Source organism: Armigeres subalbatus, chromosome 3 (assembly GCF_024139115.2).
Source record: "Armigeres subalbatus isolate Guangzhou_Male chromosome 3, GZ_Asu_2, whole genome shotgun sequence".
In the NCBI taxonomy this organism is placed as follows: Eukaryota; Metazoa; Arthropoda; class Insecta; order Diptera; family Culicidae; genus Armigeres; species Armigeres subalbatus.
Window position 1 is genome coordinate 333,634,774 of NC_085141.1, and position 23,866 is coordinate 333,658,639.

Consider the following 23,866-nt stretch of genomic DNA (forward strand, 5'->3'; position numbering starts at 1 on the left):
CGTCTGTTCGTCATAGTCTCGAAAACCAATAAAAGAGACGCTTTTTTGTAAAACTCATACGTACCAAATCGTAAGCTCAGGAGAAATGTTCTGCTATAGTGGAGTGTAGGATTGAGATGAAATAGATTAAAATTAAATTGTAATATTTGGGTAATGAACCCAAAGCTCTACTTCTTATTACTCAGAATTAGTTAAACATGTTTAACAGTGTATTGTGTGTGTCAAATAAAAAAATATGAGCGTCAGAAAGAGAGAAAGAGAGGAATACAAAGAATAGGGAGTCTGCTAGCATCGGGTAACAGGAAGGGTCAGTTCTAAGACGGATGCTGTTGATGGTGGAAGTGAAGTGAGTGGTGAAAAATTCGAAAATATAAAAATACATATATTTAAAAAAGAAAAATGTGTTGTGATTTATTTCAAGTATAAAAGACTCCGACATGGAGTTCTAGCAAATGTACGTTGCTTTCATTGGTTTTAGCCCCTACGACGATGGACGGAAATACCTGCCGTGTCCCTATATGGTTATAAGCAGGGAATCATTTTTTCTTGAAGGCGACAAAAGAGAACCAACGACAAAGCTTTGTTTTTGCCGGAAATATTTTTTTGTAATTGTAATTGTTATTTTTTTATAATATTTATGACAAAGAACCGACAATTTTTGTCAGCAACAAAAAAGAAAACAATTTTGTTGCTAAATTTCATCCCGTTATTTTGCATTATATATACAGCAAATTTCGGTTTTATTCTATCATAGTATCTGCGTTTATGGAAATATTGGAACATCTAACTATGATTACAAAAACAGCATCGCATTATAGGAAATATCAGAGCATGCAAGGCAAATTATTCTTGTAATATTATGTTTGGGTTCTGATGAAGACTTGTTGCGATGTGCGTTTATCAGTAACATACTATTTTGACTACAAAGGGTATATTGTTAGGCGTTGGTCAAATATTGATTCCCTGGTTATAAGTTATAAACTATTCTGGACAATATTTCAGCAAAATCGAACCAATCACCTTTCAAGTTTTTATATAAACTCGTAATCTACCTTGAATACTGATCATGGCTTGTTTTATTATTCTACAACAAAAAATATTCGCTACCAGCCCTGTTGACGGAATTCGTCCGATCTTTGAAAACTCCGCTGATTCTGGGTGGACGAACAGACAGCAACCAGAAGAGAAACCCCCACACACTTGCACGCGCGTGAAGGACGTCTCGGATTTGGCGAAAACGCACTCGCGGAGAATAAAAAAAATCACTCAACGCAACGCAGAAGATACGTAGGATTGGGATTATTAAGTAATTCTTGCCACGATCACCGGAGAGCCATGTAAATTTGCTTCAACAAAAGAAATCACCTCACATTGAAACGTACAAAAACAAAAAAAAATATCAAGGCGAAACTGATAGAACAATGACTTTTATTCTCGAACACCGCGAGCAACCGCGCACTGCGCTTACCGTCGGAACGAACAACTGACTGCAAACTGACAGATCGTCGGTCAAGGCACGAACGCGATGCGTGTATGAAAATTTCGCGAATCAACCACACAGTCACACACCGCCACCTTTCGTTTTCCACCACATTCCACACTATTGGCGATTAAAGGTTGCATGAAGAAGAAGAAGTCGAAGGATGATATTAGCAAAATATTGCACGGGGAAGCATACGGAATTTTTTTTAAAACTCTTCTCTAAAATTCTAGAAGCGATTTAATTAAAAACGGAAAGCAGTACGGGGTTGGACTTTTCTTATACTGTGTATCAAGTATGATATCATAAAATAAAATTTAAAATCGAAAAATTGCGTTTATTATACAGTAGAAGGAAAGTCCAACCCCTTACTGCTAACCGTTTTTAATTAAATTGCTCCTAGAATTTTTGAGAAGAGTTTTAAAAAACTTCCCGTATGCTTCCCCGTGCAATATTTTTCAAACATCATCCTTCGACTTCTTCTTCTTCATGCAACCTTTAATCGTCAATTGAGTTTTCCTTTTCAGGGTTTTCTACGCTAGCCGTCCTTGTCGCGCTGGTGTCGTGAGTGCGGTTGGAAAAACTTTTTGTTTTGAATTGCTTGCCTACGATTGGCGATTAAAGGTTGCATGAAGAAGAAGAAGTCGAAGGATGATATTAGCAAAATATTGCACGGGGAAGCATACGGTTTTTTTTAAAACTCTTCTCTAAAATTCTAGAAGCGATTTAATTAAAAACGGAAAGCAGTGCGGGGTTGGACTTTTCTTATACTGTGTATCAAGTATGATATCATAAAATAAAATTTAAAATCGAAAAATTGCGTTTATTATACAGTAGAAGGAAAGTCCAACCCCTTACTGCTAACCGTTTTTAATTAAATTGCTCCTAGAATTTTGAGAAAAGTTTTAAAAACTTCCATGCTTCCCCGTGCAATATTTTCAAACATCATCCTTCGACTTCTTCTTCTTCATGCAACCTTTAATCGTCAATCGGTACGGGGTGTGAGGTGCAACATGTGGGTGGTAAACTGTTGAAGACGTCGGTAGGTGTACTAAACTTGTTGGTACTAAACATGAAGTGTTACCAGATGTTTAAATTAGTTTCTACATTACCCATTTTTTCTAGATATTTAATTGAAATTGATGATTCGTATTCTGAGTATGATTAAATGCGCTTTCGATGTAAAAATGGTGAAAATCCTATTTATACCGGCGGAAACAATATAATGTAGTCGTTGAACGCTCAAAAATCCATCCTAATTACGATAACAAACATATTTTTTACCCTGTTATAGGGGAAGTGTTCTGATCTTAAACTCACTGAACATATATTCTCATCGCAACACAAACAAATACAGCATCAATTTCGTCACTTCTGTCTGTCAACATGTGTGCTCACTGCTGTAAAAAATCACAAAAATAAGAAACAAATTAAATTGCTTTGCATTGCTTTGTTTTTGATGGGATGAATATCGGAGCCATAAGATGAATTCCAGGAGCAGTTTCCCTAAATCATCACAATTTGAACACTTTATTCCAACACAATTCGGTTTATCATATACGATTGTCAATCTTTTTCAACATTAGCTTCGGTATAAATATTTATGATTAGGTATAAATAAAAATAGAATACGCAATTAATATTTAGCGTACCTGCTTTGGCTTAAAAGGTTTGAATCATCGATATGCCGATAGTATGTGTACGTGCTAAATGTACTAAATTTCAAAAATTCACAGAATCCTTCACACACGTGACAGCCGTTCGATCGTTATTTTGGTTGATGATTCTTGTTTCATTTGATTTGAAATTCAGCTTGGTGTTTCACAACGATGTCAACCAAGGGCTCAGTACCAGGTGGTTCCGATCTTGATATTGATTTGGCCGGGGTTCTAAAAGATTCCCAGAACGTGTTTCAGGTAGGCTATTTATCAATACTCTGTAGGGTAGATGAATAAAAAGCTCGACGATGCATAATTTCTCCCACAGAGCCTTGCCAAAACTCGCAAAGATCTTCGAAGTTCGCAATTAGAGGCTAGAATCACCAAAGATCTGCTTCAATCCGCTCGTCAGCGACTGGAATTGAGCGATAACAGGGGCATCCCGCACGAGTGGAGTCGCCTTTCAAAAAGTTTAAGCAACGTCATCAAGGTGGTAAGCAGCCGGAAAAATGTCGCTGAGTATGAGGAATCTATCCGGAAGTTGACCGAGGAGAATGAACGATTAAAAAAGCAATTGGATTGTTCGGCCTCCAACCACGAAGAGGCATTGAAAAAACAGAAATCGGATCTCAAGAAAGAATCCGATAAGGAGGCAGCGCAATACTCGAAACAGATATCGGAGTTGACGATCGATAAGGAATTGGCGGCTTCGGAGGCTTCAATAAAGTACGATCAACTGCAATCCCGTATCGACAGGATCCGGGCCGAAAATGAAGAACGCTGTAATGCGATTGTGGCACAGTACGAGAAGCTGGTGCAATCTGTGTCTGACCAGAAACATAAACTGCGCGAGGAAAACATGGCCCTGCAAAGGCGAGAGATGGAACTGCGGGATCAGTTGGACCGTCTGCAAAACCACTCGACCGATTACATGCTTGGAATGGGCGGTCGTCGGGTTGCCCCCATTGCTATGGGAGGCAGCCAACGGTACGCAGAGGTAGTGGAAACCGTACCGTTGCAGACGTACGGCAGTGCAAAGAGCAGCAGTCAGCAACCTGTGCAGTCGAAAGGGAATGATCGAGGGGTGCCGGAAGTAGCAGAAGTCAGCTCCACGTGCAATAGAGGAAGAACTCAAGGCAGTCCACAACACCCAGGCTTGGGTGGTCACGTGGCGAAGCCACGCAAGAAAAGGAAACTGTTCTCTCATTCTAACGAGAGTTGTTAATTTGTTAGAAAATTAATCTTTCTATCATTGGAAATGTGGATGAAGTGATTTCTCTATCCATGGATTAAATAAATACAAACAACAACAATAGATTTGGTTTGATGGAATTGTGTTTTATTGGATGAATTAAATAGTTCTCTACATCTAGTTTCTCCAAACGCATATTTACATACTACCTTTTGTAACAAACATTATATTAGCACAATATAACTTGTCTTATAAATACATTCTTCCTTATCCTAACAAATTCTAAGAAGAAGAAAGTTCGAGCTAATGTGAGCATGACTATCTCAGTTTTTATTTGGTTAGTAAATAAATTGAGCATGTTTTTTTGTTTTTGTTCGAAAGGGAAACACATTAGCAGAAAAAAGATACCATGCTGATGAAGAAGCAAAGCGGGTATAGGACCCCGTTCATTTAGCAATGTACCGGTCCAGGTTGTCCCAGTTGCAGGAATAGTCGATCTGCAGCAGGCCCTTCTTGCTAAGACTGAAATGTTGCGGTGTGTAACAAACGTTAGCGTTGGTCGCGGCGATCGAGACGGCAGTAGACGGATCCACCACCGGGGGAGCGATGCCAATCTGGCTGGGTCGTCTGACCATGCTGATGACGCTGGCGGTGCGGGAACGTCGGCGCATCGGACTGGTGGCGTACAGTGGCACGTGGTCGACCTCCTGGCGGACACACTCCAAGCAATCGTTCAGCGCGTAATAGCTGCCATTGGTCGAAGCGAGGCTGGGTGGGTCTATCAGCGGAATGGCTGCATGACTGTGGTGAGCATGGATAGGAGGTGGGAGCGGCATGTAGCAACAGCTGGGTTCGTAGTAGTCGTAGGATGGGGGACCGGGAAATTCGAGCTGTGGTAGTGGTTTAGGTAGAACGATCGGTCGCCGGTTGGTCGCACTCTTGCCGAATCCTGGAGTGTGTAACCGCAGAGCAGACATGGAACTGTCACATGAACTGTGATGTTCGGTCGATGATGTTTCCAGATCTGAAAACGTGAAAAAAGAACAATTGATTAATAAAAACACGGCAACAAAAAGGAATTGATTTCTAACTAGCATCAAGAACGATCGTAACTGTAAGCCCAGAGGATTACTGTAAAATTGTAAATTTGGAAAAAAATTGATTTATGTAAGAGCCAATATGTGAAATTGATGTCGAAACATGCCTCTCCATCAAATTACATAAAGAAAGTTGGTTTGTTTGTTTCTTTCTAATTAAGGCAATAATTTATCCAATGAATGGAAAATAGTCCTAAACCAGCTGCCGTTATTGCGACATTCATCAGCAAACGACGACCATCGCAAATCCATAATTACAATCCAATTAATAAGCGCCTCGAGAGCAAAGACAATTTTCTTGAAGTCACAAATTCCCAAAATTGGTTTATTCTCCTTCTCTTGGCCGTTCGACCGTTCCATTGAATGTTGGGACATCGCCTTGAGAAAAAAAAAACTCGAAACCAATTCGAACGCGAGCAACAGCTACACGAGCCCCCACAAAATTAAATCAATCATCGCGGGTTGATCGCAGATTCACTGACCGCGATCGCGATCGATGTTTTTCCATGGTAGGTAGTCGTTGCGGTTCAGTTAGGTGGGTATGTACTTATTTATAACGTCCGCTCGATGTGATGTAAATTTTGCTCTTTTCGGTAATATGACCTGATGAGTTATCATCTTGAGTATTGACTCAAAAGTTCACAACCAGCGATTCCAGACGACCCTTGGCGTAACTAATGAAAAATTCTAGGGGGGGGGGCTAACTTTTTTTTTAACTTTTCTATTTTAACACACATAACACAGAAAGTTTACCATTTTCGCTCGATTCAACTGATGTTATTGTTCGCAAGTTGGTCTATCAGATATTAATGGACGACTTAAATATTTCAAATGATGTTCATCGACGCTCAGCCCTGTTACAAAAATCTAGAAATCTCGTAGGATTCCCAAAATCCTTGATAGGTTCAGAAAACCATAGGTGTTGCGCTCGCCGTAAATAGAATGTGAAGCACGATTCTGATTTTTAAAGGATTTTTTGATTTGCTTCGAACCTAGAATACATTATAAATTAAATATTGGATAAATTAGTTAGTTAAACCAAAGATTTTAAAGTACAATATAGTCCACTCTTCAATATCCCATGTATGTCACGGACAAACAATTTTTATTGATCATAGCGCCAACTTGTGACGAAAAGTCGAACTAATTTTCTAAAAATGATCAAATAAACTAGGGATCCTATAATGAGAGATATGCAAATACTTTTCCAGACGATTTAGCAACGCTGTTACTTTTGTTAGCAAACGCTTCCAGCACTTTCCGCAGCGCAAAATGTTGAAGCTTGTATATGACTTTGCATTTGATAACAATTTGGAATATGTTTGTCTGTCCACTAACAGTGTTTAAATAAGCATTATCACTAAAATAAAAGTGCAATACAAAAAGGCGAAACACGATACATAAAATATAAAATAGATTACTCGCGAAAGTAAAACAAATTGTTTATTCGATGAAACTTTTCTAAAAATCTATCTCCTATACCTCTCAACCTCGTCTCAATCTGCAACAATAACAACGTTCATTTGGCTCACGTTTTGACAGTTGTCAATGCTCGACTGGTTTATAATGCCCGCTTTCGAATACCTCTCATTATAGGATCCCTAAAATAAACTATGATTTTTATTGTTATGGAACTGTCAAAACCGAAATATCCTTGATTTCTGATGCCAAGCTTTTGTTGTGATCAAATAAACATTTAAGACGAAATATGTAGGTAAAATTATTTTTTCCAATCTATTAGAAACTTATGTATTGCTTCCGGAGCATTTGCAGATGGCTGCCAAGATATCCTGTACAAGGATGTACTGACGTCTCACCGTTGATAAGAGAATAATAAGTAATAGCCGAGTTTTTGTTCTGGAACACGCAGAACGTTCAAGCACTATTGATCAGAATAATGATGGTCTACTTTTAATTATAATAAAATGTTCAGAAGATATAAAAAAAATCATTTATTTTATCTTGTGTTTTTAGAAATATTCTTTTGAAGAGACAAGGCAGATAACAAGGTAACAAGGCAGAAACGGGTGATTCCAACATAAACTATTTCGACTCTTCGTGCTAATCCAAAGTTCGGGAAAATGTTTCACCAGATTATGTTCTTCTTTTCTACAAATGGGAGCAGATTTTAAATTTTCGAGATGAAAAACAGTGGATCTCACCCCAACCTCGACAAGATTTTCGTGGTTTGAGAATACCTTCAAGCTGAATAATTTTAGGAAACAATATGTAGCACATTTCTTATACATTTTTCACATTTGCATCTAAAATCTTTTTCTTCTTCTTATTGGCATTACATCCCAACAATGGGACAAAGCCACCTCGCAGTTTAATGTTATTATTATTATTATTTATTCAGACTAAGGGCGAAGTGCCCTGTGCGGTATATAAGAGTCTTCTCCATTCGGCTCGGTCCATGGCTACACGTCGCCAACTACGCAGTCTACGGAGGGTCCGCAAGTCATCTTCCACCTGATCGATCCACCTTGCCCGCTGCTCACCTCGCCTTCCTGCGCCCGACGGATCTTTGTCGAGAACCATTTTCACCGGGCTACTCTCCGACATTCTGGCCACGTGCCTGTCCCACCGCAGTCATCCAATTTTCGCGGTGCGAACGATGAATGGTTCTCCCAGCAGCTCATGCAACTCGTGGTTCATTCGTCTCCTCTACGTACCGTCCGCCATCTGTACCCCACCATAGATGGTACGCAACACCTTCCTTTCGAAAACTCCGCGCGTTGGTCCTCCACGAGCATCGTCCAGGCCTCGTGTCCGTAGAGGGCTACCGGTCTAATGAGCGTTTTGTAGATTGTCAGTCCAAAGTACGCAGAGTCCAAAGTACGTACGATTTCCAGCCACTATGCGTCTCCGAATTTCTCTGCTGGTATCATTTTCGGCAGTCACCAGTGAGCCCAAGTACACAAATTCTTCTACCACCTCCGATGCAAACTCGCGGTGGGTGGCTCACATTACCTTCTCTTGAACCTCCTCCTATCATGTACTTCGTCTTCGACGTGTTAACGACTAGTCCCATCCGCTTGGCTTTCCTCTCCAGTCTGATGTAGGCTTCCTCCATCTTCTCAAAGTTACGTGCCATAATATCTATGTCGTCGGCGAAGCCAAATAGCTGGACGGACTTATTGAACATTGTACCACTCGTGTTAATCCCAGGCTTAGAATTTACTCGCACAATGAGCTCAATGAGCAAAAAAAAGTTCATCAAAAATGAGCAACAAAACATCACGGACATGATCAAAACATAGAAAAAGATGCTCTTCGTTGTGGGAAAAATGAGGAGCGGCTCTCTTTGAGAGAAACCGTTTGTCTCAATGTGTCTCTTCGAGGAGCATCCTTTTTGTTGTTCTTTCCAACTTAACGTACAGAGCACAGTTCTGGCATACCATCGCGACCAGGACAACAGCGTCGCAGGTTCGGACATTTAGGAGACCAGCATGAGAATAGGAACCGTGTATAGCATGCATGAACGGGTAGAAAAGAACACCATTCTATGTTTACATTAATTATTTACTGCTTCTAAGCAACAGGCAGCTTTATGTAGCCAATTCTACATTTATCTGGTTAGCAATTACAATTTGAAATGCAAAGAGATTATTGACGAAATTATCTTATACCTACTAGGCGAACCTGCCCGATCTCGCTCGGGTTTTATTTGTGATATGTCAATCATTTAGTTGATTGAGGCGTCGCACTCTAGATCGATTTCAGTTCGAGGTGGATAGCTTGCTTATGAAACCGTTGCAGTTAGACAACTTCTCAACTTACCCCGGCAAAGTGAATAACTAGTAGTATGTACAAACACAGCTGATCCGAAAACTATTCGATTAGTGAGAAAATCTTGCAAATCAGTCCATCCGTTCGTTCTCAAACTCGCAAACTCATTTTAATATAAAGACACAGAGAAACAGACGTCTCACTTGGAACAAAATGCAATCAATGTCATCGTCACGGAAACATTGCTGCCCAATGCTAAAATCAATGTGTGTGGTCAAGCGGCAACCAGATGGCGGTAGTGCGCAAACGACAAACACAAGCAAAATCGATGGAAGCGCCATCGGTGGCCGATTGACCACCTACAAAAAATTAAACCAACCGTTAAAAAGGTGAACAATGTAACATGTGTTGAGCGAGACGTCTGTTTCTCTGTGATAAAGACTAATCGAACCTGCCCGATCTTGCTCGGGTTGTTTTTATTTCAACCTAACTGTCAACCGATTAGTTGATTGAGGCGTCGCCCTCTAGATCGATTTCCGTTCAAGCTTATAGATTTCTTCAGAACTCACCATAACGTACTATTTTTACATTTGTTCAACTTTGCCAGCAAAATGCTCTATTTTTTAATACATACAGTCAGTCTCAAAATTGAGCGTACAGTATGGATTAGTTGACTACATTCGAAAATTTCAAAGGAAATTAAATTGTTTGCTCGGTTGTTTTTGACGCATTTCAATATTCATCCCTTCCTTCAATGTATGCGTACATAAAATGGTTGAAATTTTTCTCTAAAGTTTATTTAATTGAAAATAATCTCAAAATACGCCTGTTAGATGTTATAAAATTGAGCGTACAGCGAATTTTTTTTCTATAAAATATCTTATTATAAACACGATTAATGTATTTAAATATTGCTTTTTCATTATTATATTTATAATAATAAACATCGGCTACTTGAACATTCAATATTTTGAAATGAAACCATGTTTTTGTCAAAATGGTGAACAAGTGAGAGGTAAGAACAAACCTATTTAACAATTCAATGCTGCTGGACAAAATAGATGCTTTAAGATATGAATTTAACCGGCATCATGTCTTATATATGATAGATAATCGAAATCGAGTGAGACATGCGACTAATTTGGGAAAATTCAGTCGGTAAATGATGAAAACAGATGTAAACATACAGAGAAAACGACAAATGTTAGGAATGACATATTTCAAATTTAGTATGTCTTTAACTAAAATTTGTTTTAAAGCTCGATTATTGTCTCAGGTCTATCATTAAGAGTAATATTATTGAATCCGATCATTTACCGTCAAATTCTAAAAGTACAAGGTGCATGTACAGGTACCGAACATAAAAACAGTTTTTCAACCCCGTAGAGCACTTCTAATTGAATATTGAAAAGATAGCCTAAAATCGTAATTTCATAATTAAATTTGGATTAAACTCCACGATCTGTTACCATAAGGGATACAATTGGATGATTTCCATGTGGCAAGTAAAAATAAACTTTTTTAAGAGTTCGGCAGCTTATTTAATGATATCTTGGTGAATTGAAATGATTCAACCAAATTTCCTCCTACGGTGACTGAGTCTTCAAATATAAAATGACATCTTATAATGTATCCGTGTGCTGCTCTTTTATTAATATTATTATTCATGAGTGTCCTGAGCTTATAAGCTACCTATACATCGACTTTAAAAAAAAGTTATACTTAATTTGAAATATGCCATTCCCAACATTTGTCGTTTTCTCTGTATGTTTACATCTGTTTTCATCATTTACGGACTGAATTTTCCCAAATTTATCGTATGTCTCGCTCGATTTCGATTATCTATCATATATAAGACACGATGCCGGTGAAATCCATATCTTAAAGCATCTATTTTGCCCAGCAGCATTGAATTGTTAAATAGCATTGTTTATACATCTTACTTGTTCGCCATTTTGACCAAAACATGTTTTTTTTTTCAAAATATTGAATCTTTAAGTAGCGGATGTTTATTATTATAAATATAATCATGAAAAAACAATATTAAAATACATTAATCGTGTTTATAATAAGAAATTTGATAGAAAAAAATTCGGTGTACGCTCAATTTTGTCACATCTAACAGGCGTATTTTGAGATTATTTTCAAATAAATGAACTTTAGAGAAAAAATTTCAACCATTTTATGTACGCATACATTGAAGGAAGGGATGAATATTGAAATGCATTAAAAACAACCGAGCCAACAATCAAATTTCTTCAGGAATTTTCGAATATATTCATCTAATCCATGCTGTACGCTCAATTTTGAGAGTGACTGTATAAACACAGCTGACCTCAAAACGAATCGATTAGTAAGGAAATCTTGCAAATCGGTCCATCCGTTCATGAGTTGCCTCAAAGGAAATACAAACTCATTTTTATATAGATAGATGAAGATGATGATGATGATGATGATGATTAAAGAAGATGAAAAGGTAAGGGCCAGGGAGCGATCCCTTGATCTTAGTGGCATAAAGGCACCAAGACCTTCTTTAAAATATTGTGTAAACGCGTTAAAACGCGTGAGACCCAAAATCCGCATAAAAAGGAAGCCTCATATCAAACCGCATGAAAAGCGACTCCAGTGTATACCGTTTTGACCAATTAATACAAGATTTGTTCGACTGCTTCAATTTTGAATGAAAAAAGTTCTTTCAATGTCTTCAACGTGTAAAAACTAAATGGAACAGTCCTGAACACGCATTATGACAGTGATTGAATTGTTTACTTTTTACTAAGCAAACACGATAAATACAATAATTTACTGGCTACCGTTAGATTAGCCAACTAATTATCATAAATTTATTCGCCACCACCAATTCCATCCGTCGGAAAGAGGCTCAAAGATACTCAATGAGCAACGTTTTCCTCACCTCATTGAGTCAAACCATTTAGTTATCATTGAAAAATGAATATATTTCGGAGCTACCCGTAAAAGAGAGAAACGCAAAAGTGCAAAAGAGATGAGCAAAGATTCGTGTGTCGAGAGCAGTGAGCATTTTTCTTCTTCTCCTGATTCGCTCTGAGGAGCATTCCATCCCTGGTTAATCCCTGCTCTTCGTATTACCCCTTCCAAAGCAATGTTGAATAACAGACACGAAACACCATCACCTTGCCGTAACCCTCTGCGGGTTTAAAAGCGACTCGAGAATGCCCCTGAAACTCGATCTAGGCACATCACCCGATCCATCGTCGCTTTGATCAACCGTGTCAGTTTATCCGGAAAACCGTGTTCGTGCATTAGCTGCCATAGCTGGTCCCGATCGATTGTATCATATGCGGCTTTGAAGTCGATTAATAGATGATGTGTGGGCACGTTGTATTCGCGGCATTTCTGCATTACTTGGCGAATGGCGAACACCTGGTCCGTGGTGGAGCGTTCGCCTATAAAACCCGCCTGGTACTACCCCACGAACTCCCTTGCAATTGGTGCTAGTCGACGGCATAAAATTTGGGAGAGTACCTTGTAGGTGGTGTTCAGCAATGTAATTCCGCCAAGGATTGCGCGGTAGTTGCTACAATCTAGCTTATCGCCCTTTTTGTAGATGGGACACACGATACCTTCCATCTACTCTTGCGGCAAAACTTTCCCTCCCAGATCTTGGTAATGACCCAGTGCAGCGCTCTAGCCAGTGCCTCACCACCGTGTTTAAATAGCTCTCCTGGTAGTTGGTCAACTCCTGGATTTCCTGGAGATCCGGAGCCGGTAAAATTATGTCCTGCGCGCGTTCTCCCAGGTCCATCACCATACCGCCATCTTCGTCTGCCACATCGCCATTCAGGTGTTCTTCGTAGTGCTGCCGCCACCTTTGGATCACCTCACGCTCGTTTGTAAGAAGGTTCCCGTTTATGTCCTTGCACATATCAGGCTGTGGCACGTGGCCCTTACGTGAACGGTTTAACTTCTCATAGAACTTTCGTGTGTTATTAGCGCGGTACAGTTGCTCCGTCTCTTCACGGTCTCGATCTTCCTGCTGGCGCTTTTTCCTCCGGAAATCGAGTTTTGTCTGTTCCGCGCCTGTTTATATCGTGCGAATTCGTGCCTCGTTCGCCCTCGTCCGGTGTTGCAGCAATCTCGCCCATGCTGCATTCTTCTCTTCCACTAACTGCTCACATTCGCCGTCATACCAGTCGTTTCTCGGATCAGAGGACACCGAGCCAAGTGCAGCGGTTGCGGTGCTACCAATGGAGGATCGAATATCTCTCCAGCCATCTTCAATAGACGCTGCGCCTAGCTGCTCTTCCGTTGGAAGTGCCACTTCCAGCTGCTGCGCGTATTCTTGGGCTAGGCTTGGGCGGCGTCCGACTTTGACGCGTGTTGTACACCGTCGAGAGTTTTGAGCGCAGGCATACTGCAACGAGGTAGTGGTCGGATTCAATATTCGCACTGCGGTAAGTGCGGACGTTCGTGATGTCGGAGAAGAATTTACCGTCGATTAGAACGTGGTCGATTTGGTTTTCCGTTTCTTGGTTAGGTGATCTCCATGTGACCTTGTGGATATTTTTGCGGGGAAAGAAGGTGCTTCGAACTACCATTCCGCGGGAGGCTGCAAAGTTTATGCATCGTTGGCCGTTGTCATTCGATACGGTGTGCAGACTATCCGGTCCGATGACCGGTCTATACAATTCCTCCCTTCCTACCTGTGCGTTCATGTCACCGATGACGATTTTGACGTCCCGCAGTGGGCATCCATCGTATATCTGCTCCAGCTGTGCATAGAACGCTTCTTTCTCGTCGTCGGGTCTCCCTTCGTGTGGGCAGTGCACGTTGATGATGCTATAGTTGAAGAAACGGCCTTTAATCCTCAGCTTGCACATCCTTGCGTTGATTGGCTGCCACCCAATCACGCGTTGGCGCATCTTACCCAGCACTATGAAGCCGGTTCCCAGCTCGTTGGTGGTGCCACAGCTTTGGTAGAAGGTAGCCGCTCGATGCCCGCTTTTCCACACTTTCTGTCCTGTCCAGCAGATTTCCTGCAGCGCTACGACATCGAAGTTGCGGGGATGTAATTCATCGTAGATTATCCTGTCGCAACCTGCGAAGCCTAGCGACTTGCAGTTCCATGTTCCAAGCTTCCAATCGTGATCCTTTATTGGTCGCCTAGGTCGTTGTCGATTGTATCGAGTCGTATTATCTTCTATGTCGTTCGTAATAGTTGTTTTTAAAGGCGGCTTATTGGGCCTGCGCAAACCTCCTGTCTCGTCGGAGGGCCGTCGTGTCAGGGCTGTTTAGCGTCCCACCTAACACCAGGACTTGGGCTTGTGCGCTTTGAGCGGCACACGGTCGCTTTGGTGGGGCCTACTTGCGGATACATGCAGCTTTTTATAGAGGTTTAACAGGGCCCACTGTCAAACCCCACCACATCCTAGGCAAGCCCCACAACTCGCAGATGGCCTGGGGAGGGATCGTCAAGCCCTTGGACATAGTCCCTGCTGCCCCAGCGCTTCCATTGGAACGATGCCGAAAAACGGGCTTCCAACAAAATAAAACTCCTAATAGCCAATGCTAAATCGCTAGGGTTTTGACGTAGGACTTACGTCTCTCTTTACTATACCGGGTGTCATTTCAAAATATGCAAATCGACCGCGTTACGCTGTGTTGAAAGATTTTAAACGTTAATAGCGTTCGTCTCAGTGGACGAATTTCTGCCGTAAGCCCCTCAATCGACAGATTTCAAGTATGCCTTCCATGTCCATGCTAGATAAGACCCGAAAAACTTGTTTCAATAGGCATGAAACTGTTTTCAATGAAAAACATTGAGATTAAGGGAACCTATAAATATGGGTACCGCATAATTCTTGCATCATTCCATTACCACGTTCTGATTGGTGCAGACACCAGCGAATGAGCAGCCGCTGGGTCTGCCGAGAAGCCATAAAATAGCGCAACGCGATTTTTTCCTTTCATTCTGACCGGGACAAGCGAAGCAACCGCATCATCGATTGAACAGCACTCACACCTTTTAGCAGGGAATGAAGTCTGCACCGACCGCTTTTTTGGCTCGACACCATCGAAGCGACCATCATCAGCCGAAACCTAGCCCGTACATCAGCAGTCCACCCTACAGACCCGACAAAGCAGCATTGCTGAGCAGATACCGACAGCAGCAGCAGAGTCGAGCCGAGACCGGCCGGCATCGGTGCTGAGCCGAGACAGGCTGAAGAAAAGCCACATGATGCAGCATGTATTTATGTCCAAAAAACAAACGGTTCTTGAGAGAGCCAATAATAGAGATCAATATCAATGCTTTCAATACCCTTCGGGATAGAAATTGTACTTGGGTGCCAAATCCAATATTCTAGAGATAAAATTTTATGCGTGATTTTCATAAATAGCGTCAAAACTAACAGTGGCTAATTTTTCTGATTTAACAGCGAAGTGGTCGAAGGACTTCGCTTGACCATGCTTTTAAAGATTCATAAGATGTCCAAATCTCTCACATAATCTTATTTGGATAAAAAAAACACCGATAACAGCTCAAACATTAATAAACTATCAATCGATTTTTCATCAAATGTTGGATTTGATCGATAAAAAAATATGTAGATAGACATTGTTTGATACTGACCGCACACAAAGCGAACGTGACTGAATGATCGTCCCATGTTACCAATTCTAAATCTTATCACCCGAAATCCCATGTCCATGTCCTGAACTGCAGTTCTAAGCTCGTTTGCCCGGCTTATTGGCCTGTATCTAGCGAAAAGTCCCGTTAGGAAATAGACGCCAGCAGCGAGCAACAAGCGTAAAAAAGAAGAAACCCTTCTCGAACGCGTTGATGATGATGACGCTTTGGCTGACAAAGAAGCGGGATACAAGACACTGGCTGATTGGCCCACCAATTGGGAAGCAGAGAAGATTCAAAATAAGGCATAAAAGAAAAGTGCATTCGCTCGCAGAGCATTCAGTCTTTTTTATACCATCACTAGAAATTCGCGGTTATTTGAAAAGATCGTTTTCTTACTTTTTGCACTTAGCCGAAGCAAACAGCCTTTTTCAAGGCTCTAAGAGTTAAAAATAATGTTCTCCTTCAGTCGCTATCGCACGGATTAGAAGGCTCTTCAGTGGAAGGGCTGAGATACAGTCTAAATCCCCTGTTGAGCCAACTTGTGGTTTATTTCAGGCAGTCCTTCAGTGGGAAGGTTGCCACTGTCGAGGCTAATATTTCGTGACCGGACAGATACTTCCTGAATTTTTATTTGATGATTCTTGTTCGAGGTAGATTTGATTTCTGTGTCGGTTTGATGAGACGATTTTGCCAAGGAATGGTATGCAACGCCGATTATTTATCCAAAATAGTTGATGTGAGAAATTTGGACATATTATGTATCTTAAAGGCATGGTCAAGTCAAGTCCTACGTCCACTTAGCGGTTATGTCACAGACATTACCCACTGTTCGTTTTTCAAAATGGAAGATAATACAGCAGTAATTGCGGATGCAAGCCCACATGCGCTTGGAGCAGTATTGATTCAAACTGACAGGGAAACTAGACAACCTTGAGTTATTTGTTACGCATCTAAATCACTCACAGAGACGGAGAGGGAATACTGTCATACCGAGCATTAGAAGTGAGGTTGTGCACGCAAGGCAGAAACCGGATAGCAGGATGCTGGCTTACGGAAACCGTGGTGTATAAACGGCCAAATAGGTTCTGGAAACAGTGCTAGTCCGCTCCCCTACAGTATTCATAGTAGCGTGGTTATAAAAAGTTACTGTTACAGTGGGCTTTGTGGCCGTGTGGTTAGCGACGTCAATCGTCTAGACGCATGTGCTTAGGGAGTGTGGGTTCGATTCCCGTCCCGGTAAAGAGGAAACTTTTCGTGATCGAAAAATTCTTCACCGGTACACTGGGTGTTATGCGTCCTGTCCGTTGTCTCATGCTATGTGTTAGGTGTTCAGTCTGTACGACCTTGAAGACAGTGATCGTCTCTTTTATTATTTGAAAAACAATAATTTGCTTCCACCTTAACATGGAGGGGTTCACCCCTTGCACAATTCAAATTCTTCCAACTGGCAAAAACGGATGTACGCAAAGAATGGTGAAGATGGAAGCGAAATTTCGAAGTGGTAGCTGCCGCCAGCGAGGAAGAGAATGCTACAAAGCAAAGAATGCAAGAAAAGAGAATGCAAACAAAAATATACTATTAGCCAATGGTACCCCTGGGGTACCTTCGCTGGCCCTAGGGGGACCTCAGAGAAAAATGCATAATGGTGGACGTATTACAATTCCAATCAGAGCTTATTGATAAAGTTTTGATATTGTGTATTTCTTTATTTCAAAACTTTTTCTTGTAAATAATATGCATGGCGATCAGTAGATCAAAGCCAATTGAACCCCACCCTTCTCAACCAGAACAGCGTATGAAGGGCTGCGGAACAAAAGATCAAACGGACAAAACGTCGAATGATCAAATTTAAAAAATCTTCAATGCAATCTACCTGATCTAAACAAAATGTTGAATAATATGTTAGAAACATGCTTTTGAACTAAAATCTAGAATCTAAAGGTTCGGAAGCCTCTGTTTCAGAGGCATGAAGGTTTTTTTTTTCAGAAAAGCTCGGTTGCTTCGTTGCAAGAGGATTAGAAGCAACCTTCTACACTTCTCGGAAGCCTTCTCCAGAATAGCTCGAATGCCTTCTTTCAAGATGTTCAGAAGCCTTCTTGCAAAACCTGAGCAGCACATGTCAGGAAAAAAGAGGTTGCAGTAAATTTATAGTGACTAAATCTGGTCACATATGAGTTGTCGTAAGCCGTGTGGAACACGCGTGCTGCTAGAGAAGGTCGGAAGTCTCCTTTCAAAAGGCCTATGCCTCATTTTAAGAGGCCCGGAAGCCTCATTTTAAGAGAGTCAGAAGCCTTTTTTCAAACGGCTCAGATCGACCTTTTCAAGAGGATTCAAAAAGCTCGGAAGCCTCCTTTCAAGAGGCTCGGTAGGTTCTTTTCAAAAGCCTCCTTTCAAGAGGCTCGGAAGCCTCCTTTCAAGAGGCTCGGAAGCCTCCTTTCAAGAGGCTCGGAAGCCTCCTTTCAAGAGGCTCGGAAGCCTCCTTTCAAGAGGCTCGGAAGCCTCCTTTCAAGAGGCTCGGAAGCCTCCTTTCAAGAGGCTCAGAGCCTCCTTTCAAGAGGCTCGGAAGCCTCCTTTCAAGAGGCCTCAGAAGCCTCCTTTCAAGAGGCCTCAGAAGCCTCCTTTCAAGAGGCTCAAGCCTCCTTTCAAGAGGCCTGGAAGCCTCCTTTCAAGAGGCTCAGAGCCTCCTTTCAAGAGGCCTCAGAAGCCTCCTTTCAAGAGGCTCAGAAGCCTCCTTTCAAGAGGCTCAGAGCCTCCTTTCAAGAGGCCTGGAAGCCTCCTTTCAAGAGGCCCGGAAGCCTCCTTTCAAGAGGCTCAGGCCTCCTTTCAAGAGGCCTCGGAAGCCTCCTTTCAAGAGGCTCAGAAGCCTCCTTTCAAGAGGCTCAGAAGCCTCCTTTCAAGAGGCTCAGGCCTCCTTTCAAGAGGCCTGGAAGCCTCCTTCAAGAGGCTCAGAAGCCTCCTTTCAAGAGGCCTGGAAGCCTCCTTCAAGAGGCTCAGAGCCTCCTTTCAAGAGGCTCAGAAGCCTCCTTTCAAGAGGCTCAGAAGCCTCCTTCAAGAGGCTCAGGAAGCCTCCTTTCAAGAGGCTCAGAGCCTCCTTTCAAGAGGCCTGGAAGCCTCCTTTCAAGAGGCTCAGAAGCCTCCTTTCAAGAGGCTCAGGCCTCCTTTCAAGAGGCTCAGGCCTCCTTCAAGAGGCTCAGGAAGCCTCCTTTCAAGAGGCTCAGAAGCCTCCTTTCAAGAGGCTCAGGCCTCCTTTCAAGAGGCTCAGAAGCCTCCTTTCAAGAGGCCCGGAAGCCTCCTTTCAAGAGGCTCAGAAGCCTCCTTTCAAGAGGCTCAAGCCTCCTTTCAAGAGGCCTCAGAAGCCTCCTTTCAAGAGGCTCAGAGCCTCCTTTCAAGAGGCTCAGGAAGCCTCCTTTCAAGAGGCTCAGAAGCCTCCTTTCAAGAGGCCTGGAAGCCTCCTTTCAAGAGGCCTGGAAGCCTCCTTTCAAGAGGCTCAAGCCTCCTTTCAAGAGGCCTCAGCCTCCTTTCAAGAGGCCTGGAAGCCTCCTTCAAGAGGCCTGAAGCCTCCTTTCAAGAGGCTCAAGCCTCCTTTCAAGAGGCCTGGAAGCCTCCTTTCAAGAGGCCTCAAGCCTCCTTTCAAGAGGCCCCAGCCTCCTTTCAAGAGGGCCTCAGAAGCCTCCTTTCAAGAGGCTCAGGAAGCCTCCTTTCAAGAGCTCAGAAGCCTCCTTTCAAGAGGCCTGAAGCCTCCTTTCAAGAGGCTCAGAAGCCTCCTTTCAAGAGGCTCAGAAGCCTCCTTTCAAGAGGCCTCAAGCCTCCTTTCAAGAGGCTCAGAGCCTCCTTCAAGAGGCTCAGCCTCCTTCAAGAGGCCTGGAAGCCTCCTTTCAAGAGGCTCAGAAGCCTCCTTTCAAGAGGCTCAAAGCCTCCTTTCAAGAGGCCTCAGAAGCCTCCCTTCAAGAGGCTCAGAAGCCTCCTTTCAAGAGGCTCGGAAGCCTCCTTTCAAGAGGCTCAGAAGCCTCCTTTCAAGAGGCTCAGAGCCTCCTTTCAAGAGGCCCGGAAGCCTCCTTTCAAGAGGCCTGGAAGCCTCCTTTCAAGAGGCCTGGAAGCCTCCTTTCAAGAGGCTCAGGCCTCCTTTCAAGAGGCTCAAGCCTCCTTTCAAGAGGCTCAGAGCCTCCTTTCAAGAGGCTCGGAAGCCTCCTTTCAAGAGGCCTGGAAGCCTCCTTTCAAGAGGCCTGGAAGCCTCCTTTCAAGAGGCTCAGAAGCCTCCTTTCAAGAGGCTCAGAGCCTCCTTTCAAGAGGCCCGGAAGCCTCCTTTCAAGAGGCTCAGGCCTCCTTCAAGAGGCTCGGAAGCCTCCTTTCAAGAGGCTCAGAAGCCTCCTTTCAAGAGGCCTGGAAGCCTCCTTCAAGAGGCTCAGAGCCTCCTTCAAGAGGCTCAGAGCCTCCTTTCAAGAGGCTCAGAAGCCTCCTTTCAAGAGGCCCGGAAGCCTCCTTCAAGAGGCCTGGAAGCCTCCTTCAAGAGGCTCAGAGCCTCCTTTCAAGAGGCCCGGAAGCCTCCTTTCAAGAGGCTCAGGCCTCCTTTCAAGAGGCCTGGAAGCCTCCTTTCAAGAGGCTCAGGCCTCCTTTCAAGAGGCTCAGAGCCTCCTTTCAAGAGGCTCAAGCCTCCTTTCAAGAGGCTCAGAAGCCTCCTTCAAGAGGCCTCAGAAGCCTCCTTTCAAGAGGCCCGGAAGCCTCCTTCAAGAGGCTCAGGCCTCCTTTCAAGAGGCTCAGAGCCTCCTTTCAAGAGGCTCAGAAGCCTCCTTTCAAGAGGCTCAGGAAGCCTCCTTTCAAGAGGCTCGAGCCTCCTTTCAAGAGGCCTGGAAGCCTCCTTTCAAGAGGCTCAGGCCTCCTTTCAAGAGGCCTGGAAGCCTCCTTTCAAGAGGCTCAGGCCTCCTTCAAGAGGCTCTGGAAGCCTCCTTCAAGAGGCTCAGAGCCTCCTTTCAAGAGGCTCGGAAGCCTCCTTCAAGAGGCTCAGGCCTCCTTTCAAGAGGCCTCAGAAGCCTCCTTTCAAGAGGCCTGGAAGCCTCCTTCAAGAGGCCTCAGAAGCCTCCTTTCAAGAGGCTCAGAAGCCTCCTTTCAAGAGGCTCGGAAGCCTCCTTTCAAGAGGCTCGGAAGCCTCCTTTCAAGAGGCTCGGAAGCCTCCTTTCAAGAGGCTCGGAAGCCTCCTTTTAAGAGGCTCGGAAGTCGTCTTTAAAGAGGTTTGGAAGCCTCTTTTAAGAGGGCAGAAAACCTTCTTTCAAAAAGCTAGGAAGGCTTCTTGCAGAGGCTCGAAAGCCTACTTTCAAGTAAATCGGAAGCCTATCTTCAAGACGCTTGGAAACTTCAATTCAAGAAGCTCGGAATTCTCCTTTCAAGAGGCATGGAAGCTTACTTTTAACAGGCTCAGAAACGTCCTTTCAAGAAGCAAAGGAAGCCTCCTTTTAAGTGGCTCGAAAGGCGCCATTCAAGAGCTGCAGAAGCCTACTTTCAAGAGATTCAGAAGCTCCTTTCAAGAGGCTCGGAAGCCTCCCTTCATAGGGCTCGGAATTATTCTTTCAAGAGGCTTGGAAGCTTACTTTCAAGAGGGGGTACCTCAATTAATGCAAAAGTTCGAAGGGGTACCTCTACCGTGACAGAAGACAAAGCCAAAGGAATAGATCCGTACAAGTTCGATCAGCATTTTTTCCCAAAGCAGCATGATTCATTTGAGCGCAACGAATTCTGTAAACTTGCACCAATCAAACACCCAGATGGAGCATGTGAGCCGGTAACGAAATTTTCAATGCGCATCACAGACCAAGCTAAGAAGTGTGACTTTGGTAAAACTCAAGCAAAGAGATGCGATTTAAGGATTGGGAAGATCAATTAATTACGTAACGCAAAAATTGGCAATTTTCAACCCTCCCTCCCCCCTATGTCATACTTTTCGTATGAAGCATTTAAAAATTTGTATAGATTATCACACTTTGGGCAACCCCCTTTTAGCGTTACGTAATCCATGGATGCTCCCTTATCGATTAAATTGTATCCAGGCTAGCCATAAATCTGGAATAAAGGGGTGATTCAATTCAAACATGACAGATACAGTCGCGAAAGATGCGACATGACAGATACACTCGACCCAACTAACGAAGTCGGTTTTTTAGTTGGGCCAACTGACAGCCATTTGAACACGTGTATTTCGACTGTTGTGAACTGTTGTTATCTCAGCATTATAGTCACCTTAGGGGAGGAGAAGACCACCAGCTGTCATCGAGAGAAAAAGTAGAATCATTGAAATTTCACAAGATGTGGTAGGTAAATAGTACAGCCCGATTTTTTTGTTTTGCAAATGACCTCTACACTATGCAGTTAGATCCCTAAACTATGTATATAAAGCAATAATTAGAGTTTCAACAAACCAACTGTTAATTGTTTTGAAGAAATATCTATTTTTCAAAAGGTGTGGTATTTCAACCGGATTTACCTTATACAAAATAAGAAACATATTTTTGCATCAAGGATTAGCTTAAAAATATTTACCGACGATTACCTGATATTAGGGGGAGATCCCCCAGCGCCGAACACCTCCCAATACCGGACACTTCTAAAAACGGCACTTGCAGAGATCCCTACATCATCTTATGTAGTACAAAATAAAGCTATTGGAAAATCCTTCAACTGCATGGAATATCAGATCGTCATGTTGTAAACTTTGTTCAAAATTTGAGTATGAACAAAAATGTCAAAAAAAAAACATGTTTAACTTTATTTTATAAGGATTGAATCAACAATATTAAAATCAATAAAATGCATTATGATTATATCGAGATGGTCAATATTAGTCATATTTCAAATAACGATCATGATTTGTTAGATATATAATGTATCCATGGTGTGAAATCAATTTCTGTATCCGGTAGCTATCCCCCGGGTCCGGAAAGTGAGTTTTTTCATGTGATCAAATAGCCATTCTTTGCACCTGTTTTGCTAAATTTACTTCAATTCATTCGTTTTTTCTTGCTGAGGTATCAGAAATCCAAAGAAATAAGCAAAAGCAAAAATTGAAGATGTCATTAATTATGGAGGGGGTTTTGAGTAGGATGTAAGAAATTGAGCTGGAAAGTCAAATAAGCTCTTCCAACACCTGCTAATATCTACAACCTGAACCAAGCGAAACCGGAAATTTTCACCAAAATTCATCATCAAAATACATCGTCCAAAAACGTTTTCATATGATCGAATATTGTTTGTATCAATCATCAATCACATTTTGTGTATATGGTATACAAGTAAACATAATCTGGATAATTAGAGAGTTTTTCGTTAAATGGCTTATATGTCCGGGACTGGGGGATCTCCCCCGACTATAAATGTTGTTACATGAATTGCAACACCTCAATCATGGTAAATTATTTTTACCACAGATTTTTTTCAGTGTAAATTTGAGAGCGAATGGAAATCCATTTTCGTAAATCTATATCCATAAAATCCAGATACTAAAATCGGGATTCAAACTCAAACCAAAATCTATAATTGAATTCAAATTCCGAACTAAATCCAACACTAAGACTTAAAAGTTGGGAACCCCTAACGATGCCATTCGTGTCGTCGATAAGAAAGGTACATTTCGAATGACTCCTATTTTCCACCAATTCGGTCCACCCCAGATATACTCACAGCGCGATCCGAATCCAAAGTGTTGCACTGATCTCCTTTGTAGCATTGTTGCCCACTTTCGATCGCTTTTTGGCGCCCTTCAAAAAAACCGCACCTTGCGTCGTCGTCGTCGTCGTCGGGTCGGTGCGCTCGAACGATTTTCGACGGAGGTCTGATTGTTTTGCCCCAGTGAAGGCAATATTCGGTAACATCAAGCAGAGCACATCAACGCAGATCGCTCGGCGCGGGCGCAGCAATGCAATGAATGGACGATCGGAGATGTTTGAACAGGTGAATGGAGACTTTCCTCCGAGCGCAGCCTCAGCCTGCAAACAATTCTGGGAAGTTTGTTTTATTTATTGCACCACTTGCACAACGCAAGTGGGGGTGGTTGGGATGGGTGAGAGCTCACGTGTGCACCGTTTCTTGGCGATGCAGTTCTTCAATGGCAAT

The 23,866-nt window shown here is 42.6% G+C and overlaps 3 protein-coding genes across 18 annotated transcripts in view; 1 reads left to right on the plus strand and 2 right to left on the minus strand.

Annotated features, from left to right (window-relative positions):
* The window catches only part of LOC134225692 (uncharacterized), a 141,373-nt gene extending 139,767 nt beyond the window's left edge, over nucleotides 1–1,606 (minus strand). For 3 of the 11 annotated variants that reach the window (XM_062705975.1, XM_062705976.1, XM_062705970.1), the window contains exon 1: nucleotides 1,371–1,592. The gene's annotated coding sequence lies outside the window, so the exon portion shown is untranslated. Of the gene's footprint in view, nucleotides 1–1,107 lie in introns of all 11 variants that reach the window. The other 8 variants (XM_062705971.1, XM_062705973.1, XM_062705968.1 and 5 more) reach the window with 6 other exon arrangements.
* A 1,670-nt stretch (nucleotides 1,607–3,276) lies between these two features.
* Nucleotides 3,277–4,448, plus strand: LOC134225696 (cingulin-like protein 1). Its single transcript, XM_062705987.1, has 2 exons — nucleotides 3,277–3,396; nucleotides 3,467–4,448. Exons 1-2 carry the CDS (start codon nucleotides 3,310–3,312, stop codon nucleotides 4,361–4,363), a joined length of 984 nt encoding a protein of 327 aa, XP_062561971.1. The 5' UTR covers nucleotides 3,277–3,309; the 3' UTR covers nucleotides 4,364–4,448.
* A 7-nt stretch (nucleotides 4,449–4,455) lies between these two features.
* LOC134225695 (uncharacterized) overlaps nucleotides 4,456–23,866 on the minus strand; it is a 137,705-nt gene continuing 118,294 nt past the window's right edge. For all 6 annotated transcript variants that reach the window (XM_062705986.1, XM_062705984.1, XM_062705982.1 and 3 more), the window contains one exon: nucleotides 4,456–5,354. In XM_062705986.1, the coding sequence (XP_062561970.1) occupies nucleotides 4,777–5,354 (578 nt within the window). In that variant the 3' untranslated portion in view covers nucleotides 4,456–4,776. The remainder of the gene's footprint in view (nucleotides 5,355–23,866) is intronic.